General features: G+C 41.4%; 2 protein-coding genes across 2 annotated transcripts in view; one reads left to right on the plus strand and one right to left on the minus strand.

The window, feature by feature from the left end:
• LOC133390681 (cathepsin E-like) overlaps positions 1–5932 on the minus strand; it is a 28138-nt gene extending 22206 nt beyond the window's left edge. Inside the window, exons 1-2 of the mRNA XM_061639763.1 lie at positions 5877–5932; positions 3748–3925 (exon numbers count right to left, since the gene is read on the minus strand). Of these exons, the coding sequence (XP_061495747.1) occupies positions 3748–3925; positions 5877–5932 (234 nt within the window). The remainder of the gene's footprint in view (positions 1–3747; positions 3926–5876) is intronic.
• Positions 5933–9346: 3414 nt separating this feature from the next.
• Positions 9347–10183, plus strand: LRRC10 (leucine rich repeat containing 10). Its single transcript, XM_061582743.1, has one exon. The coding sequence runs from the start codon at positions 9347–9349 to the stop codon at positions 10181–10183; it is 837 nt and encodes a 278-aa protein (XP_061438727.1).
• Positions 10184–18165: the final 7982 nt, after the last annotated feature.

The raw sequence follows: 18165 nt of genomic DNA on the forward strand, positions 1-18165 counted from the left end.
TGCTTCAAACGTGCTTTCAATGTATTTCAAATATATGGCCTGTATGCAGTTTTAAAAGCCTGGACAGGGGGAAGGCTTTGTCTGTTGTCAGAAAGACAAGAAAGTAGGTGCCAGGCAGGCTTCACCTGGGAGGAAATTTCATTCTAGATTTGCTGCCATTTTTTCACTGTCTTCTAAGGCAGTGCCAAATAGAGCAAGTGATGCAGCCAGGGGCTGCATCCTGGGCCCCAAATCCAAGGCTCCACAGCCCAAGGAACCTTCAAATGACCACCTAAAGAATGGAAGATGATGGGGTAGATGCAAACAACCCTGTGGTCAACAATCTGGTTGGCATCACCAAAGCTCGTACTGGTTGCCACAGCATCCATCCATCCTTTTTTTCATTCAAAAACATTTTACAGTCAGAGGGCCGGCCGAGCATGTACATAGTTGGAGATGCTCATTCTGTTATTATTGTTTCTTTAATAATATTGTCCTTTTCTGCAACAAAATGGTGCACATTCCCCAGTAAATGTGTTTAGCCCATTTAGGGTAGCAGAAGCAAACTCCATTTTTCTTCCTGTAGTGATGACAGCACTACAATTTAAGTGAGTTTAAACAGGAAACCTTCACAGGCTCAGAGCATTCATTTAAAAACCAGAGTTGGCAAACTAGTTTGCTGGTTTTTGCTCTAGAATATCAGGAATGTAAAAGCACTTGTGAAGCATGAAATGGCATTGGCAAAAGGAAGAAGAAAAATGTGAATTGTGTGCTTCACAACTGAAACTGAAAACACATGGCTTTTTAAGGACTCTCCACCCCCACCCAGGTGTAAGACCATAAAGTCCAGGATCCAACCTGGAAGTTACGAGAGCATGAATAAATGCAGCTAAACCAGGGGTAGGCCACGTGATACCTTCCAGATGTTGAGGGACTACAACTCCCACCACCCCCAATCTAGCATGGCCAATGGACAGCCGTTACTGAAGATATAGTCCAACAACATTGGGAGTGCACCACGTTGACCACCCCTGGGCTAAGCAATCTCTGTGCAGAGCGGAGTTAGCCTTGCCATTGGGCAGAGTGAGGCAGTTGCCTTAGACAGTAGATCCTCTTGTAGTGGGGAGTGGTGGCAAAGAATTAAAGGACAGAGCTGTGTGCTACACATGCCTGCCCTTCACCCCCTTAGCTCGCTGGCCACCCTCTGTATTGTCTGGTTGCCAGTATTGAATTCAGCAGCAAGTCTGCTGCACATGGCTTCTGTAAGTGGAATCTGGAAGGGGTGCCATCCTCTCCTTTGCCTTAAAATGTCTTGGGCTGGCCCTGGTCCAGAGACAGGGCCTTCTCAGCAGTGGCACCAAAATAATCTCTCTAGGGACATCCAAAAGGGTCCCTCTCTTACTACCTTCAGATAAGCAGTTAGGCCGTTTTTATTTAGACTGGCTTTTGGTGTTTACTGCTGTTTAAATTGTATTTTATTAGTATTAGTATTTAAATTTAAATTTATTTCCCACCCTTCCTCGTGGAAGAAGCAGATTAATCTGCTGCTGCTTTTTACAGTTCTTATTTAATCAAACATCACTTTATTGATTTTGTAACTATGAATTTTATTATTTAGTTACCTGTTTTGGCAATGTGCTCTATGCACTTTAAATTCTGCTTTGGATACCAGTCTGCATCTGTATTGGAGCCATTTTTAACTGTGTTATGTGGAATATTGTTTTTAAATGTTAGTATTGTTTTTATATAGGGGATTGTTTTTAATTGTTTTTACACTGTTCTTGTTTTATGGTTGTAATTGTTTTATAATTGTATATTTTATTGTTGTAATCCGCCCTAAGACCTTGTGTTAAAGGGCGGGTAAGTAATCCAATAAAATAAAATAAAAATGTCTATGTTAAAATGTAAATTAGAAAAGTGACCTGGAACTGGAGTCTGCACAAATGGAAGCCCCTTAGGTAATAGGGCTTTCCTGCTCCTTCTTCCCCACTAAAGCCCTCTGTGGTGGCCTTCAAAAGCTTCTCTTGAAGGTCTGAGATGTAGCACAGGGGCCTGCAGAGGGAAGGGGGTATCGGAGAAAATTAGGCAGAGGCAACCTGCTCAAGGCCTAAGAAAGGCTTTTCAAGGGGTACAAGAGGAGTTGTATTCATCTACGTCCTACTCAGAGTAGACCCATTGAAATCAATGAAGTTAGTGATGCCTATTCACTTCAATGGGTCTACTTTGAGTAGGACTGGAATTGAATGTAACTCCTTATTGTGCAAGTACACAAACCCTGGATCCACAATAAAATAAATTTGGAGCACAGAAAAATCCCCTACAGGGCCAATCCTCATATTATGTTAGTCACATAGCTGTGCTTTTCAGTATGTTTAAAAACACACACAAATTGCCAGTACGAGACTTCCAATCCAGGGCTTAATCCTGTACTCCTGCGGTGGTCCCAATCCCCACCCCTTCAATAGGAAGTTTTTTCCTATGACAATTGCAGGCATGGGGGCCCAGTCTAGATTGAGACCATTACAAGGGCAAAGGATTAATGCCCTTACCTTCATGCTAGGATCACTGCATTTAAAGGCACAACTATAGTTCTAAATAGTTTAATATTGTGGACCTCAGAGTCATACCCTGCATGAGAGTCATCTATGTTCATAAGACAAAAATGTTTTATTCAGTCATTATTAGTAAGTCTGATTAAGCTTTGCTTTGTGAACTTCTTATGCTATATTAAATATCCAAGTGAATTTAGAAACCAGGCCAAGAATCCTGGATGCCAAAAGAGAATTACCGTACCAGTGAACTCCAACCTCAGAAGCTTATCAGGCTTCTACCTCCATATCAGCCTCTGGAGAGCAGCACAGTCACATCTCTCACTTTCTATTTTTAGGAAAAACCATTCCTGGCATCTGCTGCAGATTGTGACGTGATCTCAGATTCTAAGAACACGCTTTAACTGTTAGTGTCTGATTGATATTTTCATTGCTTTATGGTAATTTGTGTTCTGCATAATTGATTGACTTAGCAAAGTCTAAAGCAAAAAGTCTCAAAGTCAGAGAGTGCTGCTGTAGTGGTGCTCCAGAGAGTTATTTTCACTCTAGTCTACACAAGTCAAGAGTTCCTTTTGAGAGACCTGTTTTTAAGACTGAGTAGCTCCTCAAATAAATGGGATCAGATTTAAACCAAAAACTATCTATTGAAATGGTTAGCAGAGTAGTATCCAATGTGATCCCCTCTGGATTTTGTTGGACTATAACTCCCATCAGCCCCAACCAGTGTGGCCAATGGTAAGGGATGATGGAAGATGCAGTTCAACACCATCTGGCGGACAAAACATTGCCTAACCTTGGATTAGCATTAGCAACGTTAAACGCTAAAACAGTGTTTCTGTCACCAAGCACCAACTGTCCCTCTCTTTCCAGTTTATGAAAAATATATAATTGTTTCCTAGAGCGAGGAGTTTACATATGAAGCTTCTGTTATATTTCAAGAAACCATGAAAAAAGTATGCTGTTGCTGACTTGAAACGTGTTTTAATTTCTACTTTGTTGTGGGAATGAATGGATGATTTAATGTTTTCAGTGCAACTTAGTTTACTTTACAATCTGACAATAACGCTTCAGATAATTTCAGGACTACTGACAGCTTTGTTAAAATGGGCTTAATAGGTGCCAGACCAGCAATTTTATTTGTGGGTGGAGGAACATATACTTTGGGGGGAAATCTGCCTGTCTTATTAGCTTCCATTCCATTATGCAAGAACATACTTACATTCATGTAATCACAGAGCCTTTCTTTTGCAAGTCCCCCTGACAAATTAATATCTGAAGGGAAGCATTGCAGGTACCTCTGAACAAAAACGTCAGGTAGGTGGTCTTTGAAAAACCAGTTCAGCTCTCCTCTTTCTCGAAGTTTTCCTCTGACAGATTTAAATCGCAGTAGAGGGATCCTAGGTGAATGGCATAAATACAGGTTTGGTGTGGCATACAATGGCTTTCCAGATGCCAGGATTTGTCCTGTTTTCCCCACTTTGAATGTTAATGGACAAAAGATTACTGTTTTATTTATTTGTTTCAAACAGTTCATAACAGAACAGTCTCTTAAGCAGTTTACAAAAAGTAAGAAATACAACACACACACAGGGCTGTTGCACACCAACAACAGGCCTTGTCAAACTCCCCCTCCCTTATCACCTGGCCAACCCTCCCCGCCAGGTGGCCAAGCCTCATTCTCCACCTCTTTAGACCTTCTCCCATAAGGAGGAAGGAAGCAGAGAAGAGAGGGGACCAGCTGAGCCAAGCCATGCAGGAATAGCAGCCCTGTCCTGTCCTGACTGTTCTTCGATGGCCTGCCCAGGTGTCCCCTCCTCAGTCACTCACTTACCATACCTGCCATCCACTGTGGTTCCTCAGCATTGTCCCCACTGCCTTGCTTGCCTTGCTCCCACTGCTGCTGCTGCCACTGTTGCCTCACTCACTTGCGCTCCACCACCCTGGTCAGGGCTCACCCGCCTTGCTCCCTCCCCTGCCCCGCTCCCCCCCTGCTGTGCCTAGTCCACCTGCCACCATGGATGGCTGTCATGCTGCATGACAGCAGCCTAAGAAAAATATAGATAGAAACTAAAAGACAACAATACCAAATGAAACAATACAATCCCAGAAAAGCAGAAGCTAGAATAAATATCAGTATGTTTTTTTCTAGGGTGCTTTAATCTTCATTTTTGGCCTAGTAAAAACCATGTCAACTTTGCCTAGCCTAGTATGTTATACAGTTACATTGTAACAATAGTAGATGTTGAGATGCATGAAGCACCACTGATTCTGAGGAGGGACTTCCCCCTACATTCCAGGGAAGAGTGCTCCAGAAGGGAACCACCACCTAGATGACCCTGGCTCCTGTCAAGTGTGTTTTCCCTGTGGCAGGGTGTTATAACCAACTCTGGGCCAGCTAGGAAGGCCTCAGCTGAGCATAAGGCCCTCTGTTGTTGAACGCTCGGAAAGCAATTTTCACTGCATCCCAGGGCTGAGGGAGGTTCCCATCAGGTCAGACCAAAGAGCGGGTCTTTCTCACTGTTTATTTGACTGCCAGGCTCAGGGTCCCAGGCTGAATAGGGAAAACATCTTGTTGATAGTTTAAAGAAAGGCCTAATTAGTCTGACTCTCAGAAGACAGAAAATGACCATAGGATAAAAATTAAAGCTGACACATTTTTCATGGTGTTAGCCAAATCATAACTAAATTTTGTTCAGCAGCACATAACATTATATTACAATAGTCGTTTTTTACTGTTTGATTTTAGACTTCATAAGTCTTATTTTATGGATTGATTTTAGATTTTAGATTAAGAATACAAGACCATAAGAAGAGCCTGCTGGATCAGGCCAATGACCCATCTAGTCCAGCATCCTGTTCTAACAGTGGCCAGATCGTATCTTTTTTTACAGGTAGCAGGTGATGTGAAAGGCTTTTTGCATGAGACTCCAGAGAGCCACTGCGACTCAGAGTAGACAATACTTGACCAGAGGGACAAATAGTCTGACCTGGTATAAGGCAACTTCATACGAACTGAAATAAACAGGACAAGTAAATGTGGTCTTATGCATTCATTTCAGTGGGGCTTGCAGGGAAAATGTTTTAATGGATTTTGCCCAGGATTTGCTCCTAGGGCCATCTTGCAGCAAATATTTCTCTACACTTCTCTGTACTTCTGCCGCCCTGGCCTCCTACTGGGAGAAAGGCAGGCTATAAATTTAATAAATGAACAAATAAATAAATAATACAGCATGCAGACACAAGGAGTTTCTTTTGAAAAGCTTCTGAAGTAGTTGACAAGATTCCCTCATAGAGAAACATAGACACACCACTAAGAACATCATGAAAATATATGAAATGCATCCTTACCTTATTACAGCTGTGATGAATGGAATATAAAGTAGAGCTGCTAGGAGAACCCTCATGGCTTCAGTTGATTGGAAATGAAAATGAAGCTGGCTTTTCTTCTTTTGCTCTCTCTCTCTTTTAATATACTTCGCTAGATCACAACCAGCTGTTTGCAGGGTCAATCAATGACTGGAGGTCAGTTGCTTGGCAGAATATTTGTTATGTGCTGTAGAAGTTCCCACTGATTAGTGTAAATATTGCAATCCGTTAGAGAATGGATGGGAAAACATTTGTGGCCCTCTAGATATTGTTGAACTCCAACTCTCATCAACCCCAGCCAACTTGGTCTATAACCAGGAATAATGAGAGTTGAACAACATCTGGAAGGCCACAGGTTCCCCATCCCTGCATTGGAACAAATAGCAAGGGAGTGATGGAGGCCTGAGGAGAAATATATACCTTCAGGTGGTAGTGGTGCATGCAGTGGGGCGGAGCTGCCCTCATGACACTGGCATTGTTTTATTTATTTATTTATTATTTGGTTTATATCCCGCCCTTCCTCCCAGCAGGAGCTCAGGGCATCAACCAGTTGCTGCTTAACTGGATGGGGCTGAGGTGCCAGTGAAGCTAGGTTGCACTGACAGGAGTGCTAAATTGGCAATGTCACTCTCACACTGGTGCAACCACACTGCTGCGATCTTGCTGCCACCACCCCTCCCTGACCCTATCCAAATAAGGAGCCACACGCTGCTACTGCCTCACAGCAGTGGATACTATTTGCTAAGAAGAATAGGTTACTTGAATGAGGACTAAGTGATTATAGCCTCAGTGTGTCCAGGTGGTCTTAGGTGAGCGCTATAGAAATGGATTCATCTTAAGAGACTTAGTACCATAATAAGGAACTTGATCGCGCCATACTTCATATGAATTTTTCTTTAGCTATTACAGAACAGCTTTCATTTCACTTCTTCCCAAAGATGCAGGTGCAAAACTTGCAGTCGGATTCACCAGTTCAAGTTCTTTCAATAAACTATATCAGGGGTGGGAAACCTCATGCCAGGGGCGCTATATGCACTCCCCCAGGCCTCTCTGTCTGGCCCTCAGGACTCTTCCCAGGCTGCACCACCTCCTCCTCAGCCACACCCCTCTCTCAAGACCACGCCCCTCACCAGTCCTACTTTGCCCCCTACCCCTTCCCCCATCACTTTTTAAGGTCCCTGCAAGCCCAGGCTCTAGGCTATTTTTTCACTGTCCTGATTTCATTAGCTCACAGCAAGGAGATTTTGGCTTGGAAACAGTGTCACCAGGTGCAGCAATCTAAGGTCATAGTGATCTACATTGATAAACTAGATTAATAGTTAAACTGTGAAGCAGAGTTTTTCACCCCAAAATATACTTAAATTGTAAATACCTTAAGTATTTTAAAATGTAAAGAGACATAGAGGAATTCTGGACCCAGGGAAATCAAAATGTCACATAAAGGGAAGTCTGAGTCCAGTTGCAGGATTTGCTTAACTGTGTCATGGAATTTGGAATCATTCGCTCAGGGTCAAATTAGATGTTACTTTAAATGTATTTGAACTTCATGCTTGAGATTCCTCCTTTTTTAAAATAAAAAGGCCAATATGGGGGGGGGGTCCAATTCAAAACAGGTTGATGGCATAGGTAGAGGGGAGCCTTCTCCTTATTGTTTTCCTACTGAAAATCACTCTGTCAGAGCTACTATTTGCAGCAAATAGCTTTGGGGACTATTTTTAGCAGAAAAATGATGTAGGGGAAAAGGGCTAAATCTCCTACCTCCCTACACAGTGGTCCAGATTATAGCTGGACTCCACACACTGCTTTTGCCTAAAAATAAACACACAAATAATCCCAAGCATGGAGCTCAAAGTATATTTCAAAAATAACTTTAAGTCAAACTAGATATTACAACACATATATCTTAAATATTTAAGTATTAAAGCCTAACCAAAAAATGTAGGATTTTGGGGGTGCTTTTTAATCTTAATTTTGTTGCCTTTATATCACTAATAGCTATATTGCAATACAGAATCCTAGGTTGTGAAATTATAGTAGGATACATGGAAAGAGACAATCTAGCACTACAAATAATTCAAGCTTGTGCACATTCATCCAGTAGTAAGTTCTATTTAATACAACAGAGCTTACTTCTGAATAGATATGCATAGGAGTGCACTGTAAATTGTATAAATGCAACTATCATAGTTCTTATGTGTGTAGAAAGTGGTCAGCCTGGCCATCAGTGGCTGAATGGCTGCAGTTTGAAAAACATTGATCTCTCTGCATGTATATACACATAAACACACACACATATATATGACTAGGCACCAGGCTGTCTAGAACAGGTGTAGGGGAACCTTTTTCAACCCAAGGGCCACATCCCCTCATAGACAACCTCTTGAGGGCAACATACCAGTGGTGAGTGGGATAAAGAATGTGACTCTTAGCTTTGTTCAGCAGGCTACACTCCAGCCACGCAAAAGTCAGAGGTTTCTACATACATTCTCCATCCAGGAAGGCAAGAAGCATTAGCACAGTTCATGGACACATTCCAGCCAGGCAAAGGCACTTGAGGAGGGTGCAGAACAAGATGGGCGAGGGGTGTTGCCTGGAAAGAGTTCCAGGGGCCAAACAGATAGGTCTGGAGGGCCACAATTGTCCCTGGCCCTGAGGTACCCCACCCCTGGTCTAGAACAATTTTATTCCCACCTTCCAATTCAAGATTCTCAAGGTGAATAGCATAGATATAATTAAAACAACAATTTCCTCTTCTACCTATAGCCCCTTTCCACCTGTGCCTTCCGCCATGCTTCTTCCTATACATGTACCACCCCCGCGGTCTATAGATCAGGAACTCCCTCTCCTGCTCCAAGGTTCTTCAAGAGAGACATCTTAGGAAAAAACCTTTCCTGCCACATCTCACCTCAGTTGACCTGCTTCTGCTTTGCCATCTGATTTATTCCTCGTGTCAATTGTGGGGCTCCCCTCATCTTTCCTGTAGATGACACTTTTGGTAGATGACAACATGTATAATATGAACAGACATATGGGTAAATGAGCAGTGAACATATATATCTCATGTTACTAGTGTGTGACCATAACATGAAGCACCGTGCCTTTAAATTGGAATTTGCTAAGGGGGACATTGGGAACATTTTAGAAAATATTTCTGATCAATCCCTGTACAGTTTTAGAACTCCACCTCAATGGGTTTTGGTTTCTTTGTGCATGAGAGCTGTTCCAAAGCAATGCTTGTATTTTTCATCAGCAGACACTCATCCACTTATCAGAAACAATTCAGGGCTCTTGAGATTCAAGATTGTTGCTATGTGGACCATGTATATGTTATAGCAAGGAGGAGGAAATGCCAGCAGAACACCACACAAAGTAAAAACCAGGCAGCTTCCCCACTCCATAAGGTTTATTCATCGAGTAGCAAACAGCCAAAGTAACTTTGAAAAGTTTTTAGGATGGGCAATGCTTTGAGAGCAATCATTGCCTTTCTCCCTTCGGATGACTGCCAGAAATACATCCTGGGGGACCTTGAAGAGATGCCAGCTGATAAAATGTTGGATCTGAGTGGCAGGCAAGTGAGACGGTTTCCACTTCGCGTTTGTTCTTTCAGGGAGCTGGTCAAATTGTACCTGAGTGACAACAATCTGAATCATCTGCCCTCTGAGCTAGAACAGCTACAGAACCTCCAGATCCTGGCACTGGATTTCAACAACTTCCAAACACTGCCCCCAGTGGTGTGCACCTTGAAGCAGCTGTGTATCCTTTACCTGGGCAATAACAAACTAGGAGACCTGCCTGTGGAGCTTCGCCAGCTGCAGAACCTTAAGACGCTATGGATTGAGTCCAACTGTCTGTATCACCTGCCCAATGTGGTGTGCGAGCTGAGGCAGCTCAAGACTCTTCACGCCGGGTCGAATGCGCTCCACTCCCTGCCTGGACAGCTTCAGTACCTGAAGGACTTGCGCACCATCTGGCTCTCAAGCAACCTGCTGACTGATTTCCCACCTGTGTTGCTTCACATGCCCTTCCTGGAGGTTATTGATGTGGATCGCAATGCCATCAGTTACTTTCCCAGTCTGAAGCACCTTAGCAATTTGAAACTGGTGATCTATGACCACAACCCCTGTAGAAATGCACCCAAGGTAGCTAAGGGAGTGCATAGAGTCGGGAGATGGTCTGAGGAGAGCCCCGAGCCTAGGAAACGATCCGGCCTGGACAGGGACAAAGGATCTGAGGACATTGATTTCATTCTTCCTCCTCCTCTCTCTTGCAGACAGTCTCGGTCTAATTAAGGAGGGACAAAACTTTCCTTGGGTACATAAGAGTGCCGAGCCTGTAGCTTGCCACAAGTGCCTTCTCAGCCAGATTGTGTATCTCCAGCCTTTGGAATGTGACAGTTGGGCCAACTTTTGTTTTTGAAGGCTATAATCCTGCATAAAGTTATATATGTTTGATTTCACTTGATTTCTCTGGCGTGTGTTCATGCATAGCTTTGTGAGGCATTTCAGCAAGCATATAGAATTAACAGGATAAAGTTTAAACTGTAGCCATGGTCAGCAGGTGTAGCTCTTCTGTTATCTGCCACTCTTCTATAGAAGTGGAAGAACAAAAGGAAGTACACATCATAAATGAATAATTATGTTGAGAAGGGGAAAAGAAATCAATTTAAAGATAACGAGAATGCAGGTGAACTTGAGGGCCCATTGCCATGCTTTCTGTAAACTAGACCTGAGGTATTAAGAGGAACTATGTGTAAGTATTCTGAAGACATGTTAAAACATCTCACCCTACAGATATATCTAGTACAGCCAAGGAAGGGCAACTTTGCCTTAATCCTGTATTTTTACATGTAAATGAGAACTTTAGGTTGGGATTTACTGGCCACAGAACCAAACTACATGGAGCACATCTACATAGCTGCTGCTCATAGAAATGTGTGTGTATGTGGGGAGACAAGTGAGACTCCTAACTTAGTCAGCACTCTCATCAAACTCTAGTCAAACGCCTTTGGGGAAGCCATGACAGTTAAAAACATGTAAAATGTTGGTTTTATATCAGTTTATGTTGCTATACATTTTACATTTTAAAACATTTTACGATTCGTGCATATTTAGTTATTTTTCTTTTTAAATGGAAAGGCATGAAAGTTGTTGGTTGTGATCATAAGTAAGCTTACTGGGAAATAAGTTCTAAACACTTTCACATAGATGCCTTTACAACATGCTGAAAATGTTTTCATACCTTCTTACTCAATAGTAGTCTTTATGCTCTGGAATTAACTGAATTGTACTGTTGGAAAATGTACGTATTCATATTAAAGAAGTTTATTGAACTGCTAGGCTCTATATGTAAACTTCTACCATCCTTCTGGAATACTTATATTGATTCTGATATTAGAAGTAGCGTTTCATACATAAATAACATTGTCAGTTGGATCTCGCATGCTGGACTTTCTCATCCGTTTGTTCTCATCAGTTAAGCACCTCCCTAGGAGTAAGAAGAATCCATTTTTTCTTTCTTTTGGTGGTGTATTCTATCCTGTGAGCTCATACTTGCAGTGCAAGGTGGTAGTTAAGACACAGGTTTACCACTACCATCTGCTGTTTGTGTGAACTAAACTTCAATAACCAGAAGCAAGCAGGCCCTGGGAGTGATCCTAGGGTTGTGTGCATTGGACACCAAGCTCCCTCAACCTTCTTGCCATAGCCCAAGGTTAATACCAATGAGAATAGTCATATTCAATCCTTGGAAGATGCTTAACGAAGGAGTTATAATTATTTGTAGTAAGATACTCAGAATTAGCTAAAATCTGGGTAAGACAGACGTGATGCTAGTAAGAAGAGACCATAGTCTATAGAGGGGAATATGTTTGCCTGTAATAGAGTACTCTGTGATCTCATCTGATAAAGGTAGAAATGCTAGAATACTTTTGGACCCAGCACCACTTGAAAAACAGGTTGCTAGAAATGTCCTTTTCATCTGTAGTATGGAGGCTGTTCCTTCCTGGATAGGTCAAACATTGCTACACTGATGCTGCACCTTCTATCAGCTTGATTACTACAATGTGCTCTGCTTGGAAAGTGGTATGTAATGTTGCTGCAGGTTTTCCAAGAAGTACTGGGAGACATGTACATATTCCTTGCTACCTTAAGCCCTGTCTCTTCTCTCAAGCCAACTTATCAATTGAGGTTTAGTCTTCAGGCATTTTTCAGCCATTCCATCTGTATGGTAAGCTAAGATGCCAACAAGAAAGCACCACACATTTTTGGTCATGGCTCCAAAATTATGGAACTTTCTTCCCAAAGAGTTTAGAAAGTTACCTCAGAATCACACTATGTCCTCCAGGTGCTGGAGGGGTTGGAATGCACCTGGTACGTACCACCATATGTCCTGCATGTCAGTGCAAACCCTTTGGTCCTCAATATTTGATGAAATTCAACAAATTACTAATCAAGAACTCGATACCACAATTAGCTATTTTACATTTTTACCAGACTCCAACAAAGATTTACAATGTAAAACATTAATAATCATCTGGTTATGGCAGCATGAGTCACAATTGCTAAACATTAGAGATCTGCACGGGGCTACCCTCCAATACTGGTACCACAAAGTATGGTACATAGGGTTCATGGAAAAGCTTACCTCTAAACTTCAGCAGGCAAAGGAGCTTTCTTTAAAAGGATAGCTTTGTTGACTTCTGGTGGTGAATGGGCTTGCATGTTCCAGTGAACCCTATGAGCGATGCCGTCGGGAGTCATGTACTCCCAGCAGGGTCACCCATAGCGGTAAGGTCAAGGGAGAGGAACCAGGCAAAGAACAATCCAAGAATGTCCTCAACAGCAGAACAGGCGGAGGATACCAATGCGTATGTTACAACGGCTGTGAAGGCCGATGAAGGCTGCAGCAGATAAAAGACTTCCAGTCATTGTGGTATCCATGCCATTGGATCAAAGCCTTTTTCTGTCAAGATTGTGTGTTGATCATTGTGCGCCAATCTCCCCACATAAAACAAATTCATGCACAGGCATCTTCCAACCAAATTATCTTGGAAGACAATCTTACTCAGGCACAAGTGATCGCCAATGGAATGGGACCCCACCAGCCCATTACACTAATATTTGGAACGCATGATGCAAAAATGTCTTTATCCCCAAGGAGTAACACCATTTGACCAGACCATTCAATCTCATACTGTAATGTTCTTTATCCTCACTGTCTTTGGGTTTGCTGCAAGCGTTTAGATGGGAAATAATTTCTTATCATAATTCCTAATCTTTATTCATTTTTTTTTAAAATGAAGATTTGCTCTACTATGCTCTCTTGCTTTGTATGCCATTGCAAGGAAAGGGGAGGCTGGGATTGGGGGTTGTTGTGATTATTTGATTTGTTCCATAGAGATGACCCATACGTGATTCTCAATATGGGCGTATTTCTGCCCTTTTGTTTCTCAGTATAGCGATAAAATGGTCTTTATGAGTGTCTACCGAATTGCATGCATGCTGTACCACTGGATCTGCAAATTCAATAAAAATCGATTAGAAAAAGAAAACGGTTACCTATGCTCCATGCTCCATCAGACCATTTGTCCATTAAGTTGAGTATTGCCTACGCTGACAGAGTTTCCGATAGGAGTCTTTCCCAGCCCTACCTGGAGATCCCCTTAAGGTTTCAGAGTGAACGCAAAAGCATTATCAGTTCTCCAGTCACTTTAAATGTGTCAGGGTTTTATTTGATGTATGCTATGTTTTATTCTATTTTTTAATAGTGTGAACTACTTTGAACTATTTGGAAGCATAGTATATAAATGTAATAATCTATCATTGCTACTCAGCCTCGTAAGCAAAGTTCTGTTACTGTGCATTCTATCAACCCTGAATGCTTTTTATTTATAAGTGTGGACTCTTAAAAGTCAAAAGGTATTCTTGGCCTAGGACAGCCTTTCCCAACCAGTGTGCCTCCAGATGTTGTTGGACCACAATTCCCATCTTTCCTGACCATTGGCAATGCTAGCTGAGGCTGATGGGAGTTGTGGTCCAACATCTGGAGGCACACTGGTTGGGAAAGGCTGGCCTAGGATAATGAAACGTTCACACATGGACTTCTACAATGCTGCCATTTCTCATGTTTGATTTGTGTCCATTTATTCTATACACAGAGACTAGTCTGTTTTCATAAGCCAAATAGGACAACAGCTTCCAGATGATGGCATATACAATGCTGAAGAACACGCCAGCAATTTATTTAGCCACAAATGGAACGGCTAATGCTTCTTGGTCTTGTAACTGTGTTGCCCAATAAAAAAAGAGCTAAAATCTGGGCTAGGAAACCTATTTAAAATTATGTTGAGCATTGTACCTTTTTAGTTTTTCTTTTAATTTCAGTGAACAATTTTTCCTCCAAGCTACTTTATACATGTGACAAAGTTGTCTACAGCCTACAAAAGCTCATGCCACAATATACAGTGCCTTGCGAAAGTATTCAGACCTCTGACCAATGCTCTCATATTACTGAATTACAAATGGTACATTGTAATTTCGTTCTGTATATTTTATTTTGAAACACTGAAACTCAAAATCAATTATTGTAGGGCAACATTGGTTTTATCTTGGGAAATGTTTGTAAGAAACATAAAAACCCCACACATTGATATTTGGTAGAGCCACCTTTCGCTGTAATTTAAGCTTTTGGGGTAGGTATGTACCAGCTTTGCAGAGTGTTGGGATGGATTTTGGCCCATTATTCTTGGCAGATTTGCTCCAGTTTGTCCAGGTTAGTTGGACATTGCTTGTGGACCACAATTTTAAAAGAGCACTACAGATTCTCAGTGGGATTGAGATCAGGACCTTGACTGGGCCACTGTAGGACATTCACCTCTTTGTTCTTCAGCCACTCCAATGTTGCTTTTGTTAAGAACTGCTGCCAGTTCTCACCAAACTCAATTCCCAAGCCCAGGGCAACTGATCCTGGCCAGGCACAACCCAAGCCTCCCTTATCAGGTCTGGGTAAACCAACAAGCCTGCAAGGTAGGTAGACTGCCACCATCCCTTAAACCTGGTCACCCACTCTGGGCCAGGGGGAAACCCAAAGTGCCAGAAATAGACCTGCTAAGGATTCCAGAAGACAAGAGCCAAAGATACATGCATCTTGGAGCCTTAACACTCATCTTGGAGCCTTAAGGTGAAATATCCAAATATACAGTAGTTTGGGCTAATTGGCCAAGGTGCTGAATTCAGAGCCAATTCCCCCTGAAGTGAACACACACTGGTAAGTAAGAGGTAGCTTTTTTAGAATAAAATATAAGTGCAAAAAGTATGGCAGTAAAATAGTTCTTTAAACCAAACACCCCAAAGGCTAGGTAAAATACAGAGATCAAATCACACACACACAAAAAAATCAAAGCTGTCTAGCCTAATCTATCCTCACACAAGATTGGTAAACCAGCAGAGTAACATCAAGGTTCCACATTTCCCCAGAGATGTAGAGCCTGGATAGCAGATGGAACTCAACATCATGTAACACCAAAGAACATTGGGGAACAAAACCTAAGGTCTTGGTCCTATTCTTATGGGAAAATACCCAGCAACAGCCAGGAATTAACTAGCCAATCAGGGGACTTTCTGATGAAATCTTCTGGAGCTTTCCTGCCTAATGGTCACACACTCACCAACCTTCCTAGGCCTATGGCCTTGAAGTACCAGACTTGGGCTGATAAGCAGCTGTTTTTGCTTACTGCTTTTTTTTTTTTTTTTTCAATAATTTTTATTCAGATTTTCATAAAACATACAAGACGAAATCATAAAACATTCAAAGACAAAAAACAAAATCAAAAATAGTTAAACAAAAAAAAAAAAGAAAAAAAAAACAAAAATAAAAAATAAAGAGTAAAATATTGACTTCCCATTTGTCAAAGATCAAATCAGTTATAAGTCTATAATATATAACAATCCTGTCTCTTAAGTCATATTATAAAATCACTTTCCTCCAGTAGTTATCTTACTTAATCATCAAATCTCATAAACATTACTTTATTCTTTCCACAAAAAGTCAAAGAGAGGTTTCAATTCTTTAAGAAATATATCTATCAATTTTTTTTTCCAGATAAGCATATCGATTAATCCATCTCATTACTAATTATGATAATCTTATTGTCATAACCATAGTCAAAATAAACATTTCAATTAATCCATCACATCAGAATCTGTTAGGTTCAGTAATTTCAGTAGCCATTGTTCTATTATCCCTATTAGTTCCATTTTCCATCTTCCATCTTCAGTAGTCTTGTTAAGTCCAGTAATTTCAGTATCCAATCTTCCATTATCAGTATTCCATAATAATCTTGCTGTCAAAGCCATAGTCATATAGTAAGAGTCTGATGGGAATTACCTCTATCCCAAATATTTTCTTGCCATCCATTCTGAATAGGTTGCTGAAATACTGCTGTAAAATCATATCTCTGTTCTTTTTTTCAAAATACACTGGGTCATCTCTTGAAAGTTTTTCCATTGTCACATGGCTGCAGTTAATTCCATAGATTTTCTCTATATTGGGCTCCATCACATCATTCCAGTCCAGAAGATTATCCATGCCATTGATAACTTTATCTCTAGAATCTTCATTAATTTCTTCAGAGATAACATTGAGTTCCAAACAATAGATTTTATTTCTAAAGTCCATAGACTCCAAATCTTGTTCCTGTTCCACGTTTGTTCCAATCTCCGGGATCTCCTCTCTCACAGGGACCCCTGTTCCAGTCTCCAGGGTCTCCTCTCTCACAGGGACCCCTGTTCCAGTCTCCAGGGTCTCCTCTCTCACAAGGACCCCTATGTCTTTAATCTCCTGTGTCTCCAAACAATAGATTTTATTTCTAAAGTCCATAGACTCCAAATCTTTTTCCTGTTCCACGTTTGTTCCAATCTCCGGGGTCTCCTCTCTCACAGGGACCCCTTCCAGGGTCACCTCTCTCACAGGGACCCCTATATCTTTAATCTCCTGCGTCATTTTACTCAATTCAATTTTCAGCTCCTTACAACCCTGTCGCAGGTTTTGTTTCGTTATCTCAATCTCATCCATTATTTTCTGAAACATAGTTATTTCCAGATTCTCAGCCACTTTCTTAATTGCCATTTTAAAAGAAAAATATAGGAAAACCACTTCTTATTTCAGCAACAATTGGGTTAATACTCCAAACTTGGTGACATCACAGTATAAACAGAGCAGACAGCCTTATCTCTCCATGCTTAAGTAAACAAAATGCAGTTCCCAGGATCGAAACAATTAATGGCGGTCGTCAGGAAACAGATTCGTCAAAATAAAATAGACCAAAAAGAGAGTAGTCTCAGACAATATAATATTCTTCAAAATAAAAATCTGGAATAGAAATCCCTCTTCTGTGTATATCTTTAGAATGCAAATCCAGGACAGCTTTTTGCAACAAAAACAGAGATAAGCTATTAATTAGTGAGTAGCAGAGAGAAGTTATGGCTCCCCAGTGAGATGTCAAAAACCGATCAATCTGGCAAATCTCTTTTAAACAGCAACAATTTAAGTCAAGTAAAAGAAAAATATAGAAAGAAGGGTGCTTGCCTGTTAGTGCGTTCTCTCTTAGAAGATAAGATGAACGTTCGCTTTATCAGATAGAGCTTGTTGTTGAAAATCCGTCCCACCTTCGTCGGCTGGACCTCGTCCCATAAATTAATGAGATCTGGTCGTCCCAACAAAAATAGGCTTTGAGGTTAATCTCTTCGTTTCTCCCTACCCGGGAGAAGTTTAATCAGTCAAAAAAAAAAAAAATCTGACTGATATATCTGAATAAGCTTCTTTTGAGGCAGGAGCCCGTCTCAAAAGCAGGCACAGGCTAAGTCACCCTTCCCGGAAGTCCGTTTTTGCTTACTGCTTAATTGAGTTCAGCTGTGAGAACTGACTGTCTCATGGCCTTTCTGAGGCCCTAATTCAGGCAAGATGTTTTCCCCCAATTCCTTGCCATAGAACCATTCTAGAAAACAGGCATTCTTGACAACTTTGGCCTTGTGGTTGGTATCATTGTCCTGCTGAAAAGTGAATTTCTTTCCAAGCTTTAGTTTTTTAGTGCACTGAAGCAGGTGCTCTTGCAGTATTTCCCTATATTCTGCTTCATCCATTCTTCCTTCAATTTTAATAAGATGCCCAGCTCCTGGTGATGAGAAGCATCCCCACAGCATGATGCTGTCACCACCATACTTCACTGAAGGGATAGTGTCTTGAGGCTTGGGCAGTATTAGGTTTGCACCACACA

Source organism: Rhineura floridana, chromosome 8 (assembly GCF_030035675.1).
Source record: "Rhineura floridana isolate rRhiFlo1 chromosome 8, rRhiFlo1.hap2, whole genome shotgun sequence".
NCBI lineage: Eukaryota > Metazoa > Chordata > Lepidosauria > Squamata > Rhineuridae > Rhineura > Rhineura floridana.

Bases quoted from the DNA above. Each gene is read 5' to 3' on its own strand.
- LRRC10 (XM_061582743.1), top strand. From the start codon at position 9,347: ATGGGCAATGCTTTGAGAGCAATCATTGCCTTTCTCCCTTCGGATGAC.